General features: G+C 47.6%; 1 protein-coding gene across 1 annotated transcript; it reads left to right on the top strand.

Moving 5' to 3' along the window:
- Positions 1-1046: 1046 nt before the first annotated feature.
- LOC110470357 (transcription factor HES-5) lies at positions 1047-2693 on the top strand. Its single transcript, XM_021529901.2, has 3 exons — positions 1047-1163; positions 1298-1478; positions 1607-2693. Exons 1-3 carry the CDS (start codon positions 1101-1103, stop codon positions 1846-1848), a joined length of 486 nt encoding a protein of 161 aa, XP_021385576.1. The 5' UTR covers positions 1047-1100; the 3' UTR covers positions 1849-2693.
- Positions 2694-8384: the final 5691 nt, after the last annotated feature.

Raw genomic sequence — 8384 nt, forward strand, 5'->3', positions numbered from 1 at the left:
CATTACTTGATGGATAAATTGCTGGCAGATGTGGTTCAAGTTTTCCAGCAGGAATCCCTGGCTGTGTTTTTATCAGACTGTCAGTTCTCCAAACTGCAGGCACTGCCTGAGCACAGGATGTGCATCAAACACAGCAACTGGCCCAGGGGAGAATAATGAAGAATCAGGAATTTGATTTCTGATAAGTTTATGAGGATATAAATCTCTTCTGCACCCTCTTTTCCTTTTGTTTCTAGACCAAATGAAAATAATTAGAGCAAATGTGTTTTGAAGAGGAAGAAAGAGGCAGCATGTGATACTGAACGATCCTGAAACAATTCAAAGACCCTTCTCCACACATCTTGCAGGTATTTGGAAACAGAAACATAAAGTGCTTATGACTCGTCTCAAGAGTTTTCTAAAGGGCTGCAAATGATTCTGAGGGAAGAAGGATCAAACCAGAAAATGTTTTCAATAAATTAAATGTTTTTATTTGCAGTGAGTCAAACGGGAAAGCCGTTTTCTGCTTCCCATGGGCAAAGCTGGTGCTAGAGTCACCCGTGGGAGAACCGCAGTTGGCTCACTGTGGAAAGCAGGTTAGTGGATTTGAGGAATTTCTGGTCGCCAGGAGCTGCTGGCGTGTTGCGTGTGCCTTGTGGCTGCTGCAGCGTGTGCCTGGGAGCAGCACTGGCGCCGTGGGCAGCTGACCTCCTCCTGCCTCCTCCTTCCTCCTCCTCCCGCTTGTGAACCCCGCGCTGCCCCTGGAATGCTATTGATCCGCGGCATTAGTCAGCAGCCTTTCCCGTTGGAGGGCAGCTCGTTCCCAGCTCCTGACACGTAACTCTGATCCCAGCCTTTCAGGGAGCACGCACTCCCCACCTGCTCATCTGGGAGAAGGTCATTATCCGCGGGCTATTCACTGCCACTGGAGCATGCAAGAATAGCCGCTTCTCCCATTGTGCTGCCCGGGGCCCGGATTGGCCGGCGAGTGTGGGAAACGCCACCGAGCCGCAGACCCACACGCTCGCCGCCAGCTCGGACGGTATAAATACCCGCTGCAGGCAGCTTCCAGCAACACCATTCTCCTGGATTCCACTCCAAGACCTCTCTGCTCAGCACAGATGGCTCCCAGCACGGTTTTCTTGGAGCCCGACAACCTGCTGACAGCAAAGGAGAAAAACAAAGTAAGTGCAGGCACAGCGGAGCAGTTTACACCAGCTGAGACCTTGCCTCGCTCTGTTGAGGGACAGTGGTGGGCAACAAACAGCGCTGCGGAGTGTCCTTTAATAACAGATCTCTTTTCCTTTGCTTTTTACAGCTGAGGAAGCCGGTGGTGGAGAAAATGCGCCGGGACCGGATTAACAGCAGCATCGAGCAGCTGAAACTGCTCCTGGAGAAGGAGTTCCAGAGGCACCAGCCCAACTCCAAGCTGGAGAAAGCTGACATCCTGGAGATGACTGTCAGCTACCTGAAGCAGCAGAGCCAGCTGCAGATGAAGAGTAAGTATTGAGTTTTCTTTCAGTCTCCATTTTATCGGAAATCTGTAACTGTTGTATGAATCTCGAGCCATGGACAGCTGTTCTAAACTATTCTTTCTTCCCTCTCCCTCTTTTCTTCCTTTTTCTAGCTGCAGGATCCTTCCATAAAAGCTCCCAGTTTGACTTCAGAGAGGGTTATTCCAGGTGTTTGCAAGAAGCTTTCTATTTCCTCTCTCTCCACAAAGTCCGGACTGAAACACAGACCAAACTTTTAAGTCACTTCCAGAAGAGCCAGTCAGCAGCTCCAGAGGTCTCCTTCTCCCCTGGGAATGCCACTGCCCTGAAACAAGTTTCTCCAAAGGACAGCAGCCCTCTCTGGAGGCCCTGGTAGTCGGGGGAGTCCTCACTGCACAGACCTGTGACAGTCCAGAGGAAGGATCTGACTGCATCTGATAGTCCAGCTCTGATCCTCTCTCCTGTAGGGGATTTTATTTCCCCCTGTGTTTTATTTATGTATGAGAGAATGCCATGCTTTTGACTTTTTTGGGATCCTCTGGCAAAAGCTCAGGTGTTCTGTTTAGTATTGGAGCCATGTAGGCACTGGTGCAGTGCTGCCCGGGCAGGGGCAACGTCTTCAGAATGAAGGAGGGTGTTTGTAAATGTTACAGTTGTGCTGGACAGGAATTGCTGTAGGAGATTTTCTCTAATATTCCCAGTAAGAGCCATCAGCTTTGCTCTGGCTTGACTGACAACTCTTGGCTCAGTCACTCTGGAGGATAAATTTATTCCCTTTGGTTCATGCACACTTGGTTAAAGTAATTTCTCTCTGCTTATCAGTTGTGCAGCATCAGAAATAGATTTGGTTTTGGTTTGGATTTCTCCCCCATGACCCTTTCATAGTCCTGTATATACAGTGTGAGGGATGACCAGGAGTTAGGAAACTATGTGGAATATTTCTACTATTTGATGCTTTTTTCAATTTAGAAAAAGAGTATGTTATTGCTTTATGTTAAAGAAAAGTAGTAGGTAACAGGCTTGATTTGTCAATGTTATACATTTTGGGTGTAAGCTATGCTTTTTTAGCATTTTCATTATAATAATGATTTTTATCTGTATTGAGTGGTTGAATTCCTGGTGGATGGTGTTTCTCCCAGTGTTGGGACTGCCCTATGGCTCACCTGCATACTGTGTATGCATCTCTGTGTGTAGAGAGCAATAAAATGCATTTGTGTGCAACTTCTGTGTGGATCTCTCCATCTGAAGGATGTGCAGCCCTGAGAAAGGTTAACGTAGTTCTGAAGAAATGGGTTTTTTGTAAAACTCGAGGAACTGCCATTCATGTTTACTCTGTATATTCTTGTGAATGCCACCATGTGAGTCACCCCAAACCTCAAGGAGTGCTCCTGTCACACAGATTCCAGCAGAATCCTACTGAGCATTTCCTCAGTCACTGCGCCTCCTGTCCCAAAACCCCTCACCTAAGAAGCAATGTCCTGCACCTGCCCAGAACCTGGGTCCTATTTACACACCATCTGTCCACAAACTTAGTCCACTAAGCCTAGTTTTGAGGGGTGGGTTTGTGCCAGATTTAGAGAGGGTCCTACCAGGATTTGAGGCACTGGTTGGTTTTTATGAGGATTTGAGGGCTTGGTTTGACAGGTTTTGAGGGGTGAGCTTATCCCAGGTTTACAGGCGTTTGTACCAGGATTTGAGGGCTTGGTTTGACAGGTTTTGAGGGGTGGGTTTGTGCTAGGTTGAGAGGGATTTTTACCAGGATTTGAGGACTTGATTTGCCAGGCTTTGAGGTGTGGGTTTGTGCCAGGTTTGGAGGGGTTGGCTTGCTGGGATTCTTGGGGTTTGTCAGGTTTTGAGGGGGTTGCCACAATGTAAGGGGTTTGTCAGGCTTTGAGGGGTTTGCCGTAATTTGAGGGTTTTGTCAGGCTTTGAAGAGTTTGTCAGGTTTTGAGGGGTTTGACAATTTGAGAGTTCGTCATGCTTTGAAGGATTTGTCAGGTTTTGAGAGGCTTGTCACAGTTTGAGGGGTTTGTCACAATTTGAGGGGTTTGTCAGCCTTTGAGGGGCTGCTTTGGCACAATTTGAGGTATCTTACTGATTTTGGGCGTAACTCTCTCCCTGCCAAAGCCTTCCCTGCTCTGCCTGGCCGGGAGGGTGGGAAGCACTGAGGGGATCCGAGCCGCACACCCCGGCGGCTTCAATCCCCTTCTCGTCCCCTTCCTCCATGCCTTCTTTCGCTTTCTCTTTGGTGTCCTGCGGGGACCCCTGCCGGGGCACCGTGAGGATGGCGAGTGGGGAGACCAGGGACTGTGAGGGACCCGCCTGAAGGGCCGTGAGGGACCTGCCTTGGTGGCCATGAGGGACCCGCTTCAGGGGCCATGAGGGACCTGCCTCAGTGGCCATGAGGGACCTGCTTTGGTGGACATGAGGGAGCTGCCTCGGTGGCCATGAGGGAACCGCCTCAGTGGCCATGAGGGAACTGCTTAAGGTCCATGAGGGACCCACCTCGGTGGCCATGAGGGACCCACCTTGGTGGTCATGAGGGACCCACCTTGGTGGTCGTGAGGGAACCGCTTCAGGGGCCATAAGGGACCTGCCTTGGTGGTCGTGACAGAACTGCCTCAGTGGCTATGAGGGAACCGCTTCAGGGGCTGTGAGAGTCCTGCCTCGGTGGACATGAGTGACCTGCTTTGGTGGACATGAGGGAGCTGCCTCGGTGGCCATGAGGGAACTGCCTTGGTGGTGATGAGGGAACCCCTTAAGGTCCATGACGGACCTGCCTCGGTGGCCATGACGGACCCACCTCAGTGGTCATGAGGGAACCACTTAAGGTCCATGACGGACCCACCTCGGTGGCCATGAGTGACCTGCCTCGGTGGCCATGAGGGAACCACTTGAGTGGCCATGAGGGACCCACCCTGGTGGCCATGAGGGACCCGCCTCAGTGGTCGTGAGGGAACTGCCTCAGTGGCCGTGAGGGAACCACCTGAGTGGCCATGAGGGACCTGCCTCACAGACCATGGGGAAACAAGCCATGAGGGGAAACCACCTCAGGGGCTGTGAGGAGCTGGCTCAGGGACCCGGTTCTTGCGCTGTAACCCGGTCCTTGTGTTGCCCAAGGTCCTCGCCCTGGTGTTGTTCACGCTGTTGGAGCGCTGGCTGCGCCCTGTGGGCACCGAGTGTGATGCGGTCAAGGACACTTTTTGCTTTTTCCCTGTGTGAAAGGGAGAAGTGTGTGAGCTGCTGCCTGAGGTGAAGGGTGTCTGAAGGAAACACTGAGTTGCAAAGATCTGCTGAACTGCCCTTAGCCAGAGGCGCAGAGAGAAATCCTGTGCGCTTCTCCCTTCTAGGCACAAAACCCAAGGACAGCATGTGTGAAATTTGTCCTCTTGGCATCTCCACGACAGCTTGCATGTCTGAGACCTGCACCCCACTACCCAGGGAAGCAGCTCAGATTCCTTTTGGGTGAATGAGTGTGTTGGATCTGCATTTTGGTGTCTTCCAAACAGCAGCATCCTCTTCCCAGTAAGGCTCTGAGTGTGGAATCCTTTACTCTTGGGAACAGCTAAACTCCTCTCTTTATAAGCTCATTGACATTACAGATTTAGCCTTCAGCTTCTCATCCAAACTTGTCACTGCATAGGAGGCTCTTGGGGTGGCTCCAGCTGAGCTGGATCTGGAGCCATAGAGAGCAGCACACTCCTGGTACCTGGGTTTCAGGTAACACATCCCTTACTCAAGTAGTAAGGGACACATCCACTCTAGGAGTGGAACAGCTGGCAGTTTGCTTCTGAGGAGAATAATTTTGCACTTACAAGCATTAAAGCAAAGAGGTAAGAGCCAGCACTCACTTGGATTACCCACTAAGAGTCAGGATGACCTTTCGGAGATGTGATGTGGAGAACAGGGCAGCAGTTCCACTGGTAGGTTGTAACATCACAATTTTTTATTTTCTCACATAACACCTAAGGACCAGAACATTTCCCCAGCTCTGCCTCTGACAACGATCATGGAAATCCTTGTCTCTGTGGTTCTGCTGGATGGTGCAGCTGCCCTCACAAATATCTGGCAAAGGAGAAAAGGTTATGTGCCCCAAAGTATGAAGAACATGACTATAAAGGGGTAGTTTCATGATAACATCCTGAAGAATGATCTTAACTCTTCAGCTGAAAATTCCCCTCACTGCTTGTTGGTGGGATTGTTTCCTTTCCTTTGCAGCAGTGCAGGAATAAACGATATCTCTCTTTTTGGGTAATACATTAAAATTTGGTTTGAGAGTGACCCAACAGTGGTTCTTGCTCTTAAGAGAGAAGTAGAAGCCTGGTTGTTAGAGTGGAAAGAGTAGGATTTGCTGATAAAACCTGATAAAAGTTCATACTCTGTGTTTTCCTTTGACGTGTCATAAAGCATGAACAGCACAGGGAGGTTTTGATGTTAACGAGGAGAAAGGGATCAAACAACTGCTCCTGTGCAGGAAGTTGGTGCCGACCCCAAAGAAACCAGGCCTGAATTGGACATTGTTTGAACTGTGACACACAATGGGGATGGTTAAAAAACCAAAGCACAACCAACCCCCCCTTTTTTTTTTTTTTTTTTGTTTCCCTAAATCATCATGAAGAGAAAGGCAGCTTGAAAATGAAAAGGAGGGTTTGCAAAGGAGTTAATGAAATAGCCCAGTGGCATCTTATGAAGCATCAAAGTCTGTGCTAGCTGAGTGATCAAGGCACTGGGAGTGTCATGAGGGGCTGGAAACTCTTCTTTTTTACATCCCCTTCAGGACCAGTGGGCTGTGTGGAATGCCTGGACTTTTCTTCTTCCCCCATGGACAGTTGACACTTGGTATGCATTAATTATTCTGCTGCTGCTTGTTGGTGGGAAAAAACTGGCTTTTTCCCCCCCCATTTTAAACATTCTGCATAATACACAATGTGGTTTCCAAATGCATTTTTTGTACAGATTTTTCAGTCTTTAGGAGAAAAGAAGGTATTGCTGGGAAAAGGAATTGTACACAGAATTCCATGTAAAGCAAATTAAAAAAAAAAATTCCATTGTGCCAAGCAAACCATGCGGCTTTTACTAAAGAAAGTTAATATCCTCTGTGTCCATTGTGTCTAAAAATAAAGTTTTTTTTACTGAAAAAGCACATTCTCTTTGTGGAAGAAGTTTCCTGGTACCTGCAGAAGAGAAAACTCTGCATTATGTGGCTGTTGGCTTTACCTTAAGGAAAAGGATTAAAGGATTACTCTGGAAGAGCATCCCTGGGAATGTTTTTAAGTAAGGATTTGGTGAGGATGGGAATGCTTTAGTTATTGGAATTGTCTATAAAATGAGATATGGAAGAATCTGGAGAGGCACAGAGAGGGCCCTGGATGGGTGTGCTGGGACATCTGGGAGGTGACATCCACATGACCATGAGGAATGGAAAAAATGGGAAATGTTGGGTTTTGCTTAAAGAAATTATGATAGACAACTTTTTTTTTTTTTTTTTTTTTTTTTTTTTTTTTTTTTTCTTTTTACTGATTTTTAATTTTTTGGTAGCTGGTTAATGTTTCACTGGGGAGGTTGGAAGTTTTCCAACACTTCCCAGCTGTGGAAATTGCTAATTGTTAACCACTGCTCATCCCTTCGCAACAGTCAGGAGGGGTCATTGCAATTGTTTAGTGAAAAATTTGCAAGATAAAACCAAACCCCCAAATGGAGAAAATTCAGAGAACAGTGACAAGGCTCATTCAGCCATCTCTGTGCTAAAACAATTTTCTGGTAAGTTCTGTTTTGGACTTTTTTTTAATCTGCTGATGACTTATTGTTGTTGAAGGCAACTGAAACTTGAGGTTTTCAGTTTTACTGTTTTACTGGGGTGAACTTTTAAATAAACAACAGTGAAAGCAGCTCTTAAGGAGGGAAAGTAGTCAGATATTACTGCTGTTCAGTAAATGTTGCAACTAGGAGGAGGGATTTATTAATTTTTAGGCAGCAGATTGTCCAAAGGTGTTTTTGTAAAGAAATACCTGTCCTCCAGCCCCATAATTATGACTTCAGTGAGTTCACTTCCAGAGGGAAGCTGCTGTAGGTGAGCTGGGAGCTCTGCACAGCCAGGAAGAGAGGTGCAGCATCAACTGGGATCAGCAATCTATCAACTAAAAATGAATTTTTTTGCAGGTTTTCATGCACCAACTGTGGTTTGATGGAGTCTGAAAGCTGCTCCAGTTGGATGTGAATTTTGGTCTTTTCGGAGCTGGAGCAGGATTTGTCACCAGGTGGCAGCATGGGAGAAGGAAAGGCTTTGGATTCCTCCTTGGAAACATCAGGATATTCTTTCTTTTCCTGAGTATGTAATACAGCTTCTCCGGGGCTTCATTCTCTACAGAGTCTAAAGTGCAGCAAAACCCCTCTGGGTACAGAGCTTCCCACAGGGCTGATGCATTTTATCACTGTGGAAAGGAAACCCAGTGGTCTGTAGGAATTCAGGGCCATTCCCTGGGGATTTGGAGCCTGTCTCTCATCTCCAGTTTGTGTGTGGTCACAGCACCAGGGTCGGGGGGCTGTAAGGAGAGGTTGGATCTCGTGCCCTTGGCACTGACACAAACTGGCAGCTGGGAAGTGTTCTACATGTGGGAGATGGGATAAACTTGCTTGAAAAAATTGAGTAACTTCCATGTGCTCTGCTGGTCACCTGGAATTAACCCTCCAGGCACATTTGAGTTATCCCTTTAACACCTGCATGTGCCAGAACCTTTAATGGCCCATCTCCAGGGCTCAGTGATTTTGCAGAGTCACACAGGCAGTTACTGCCTTGCTGTCAAGTGACTCCTGTGCTAGAAAGAAAAACATTTGCTGGAATATTCAAAACTCACTATTAAATACTGGAAGTTTAAGATATTCTCATTATAGTAGGATGCTTACCCAGGAAAT

The sequence above is a fragment of the Lonchura striata genome, chromosome 24, assembly GCF_046129695.1.
Source record: "Lonchura striata isolate bLonStr1 chromosome 24, bLonStr1.mat, whole genome shotgun sequence".
NCBI classification, from domain to species: Eukaryota; Metazoa; Chordata; class Aves; order Passeriformes; family Estrildidae; genus Lonchura; species Lonchura striata.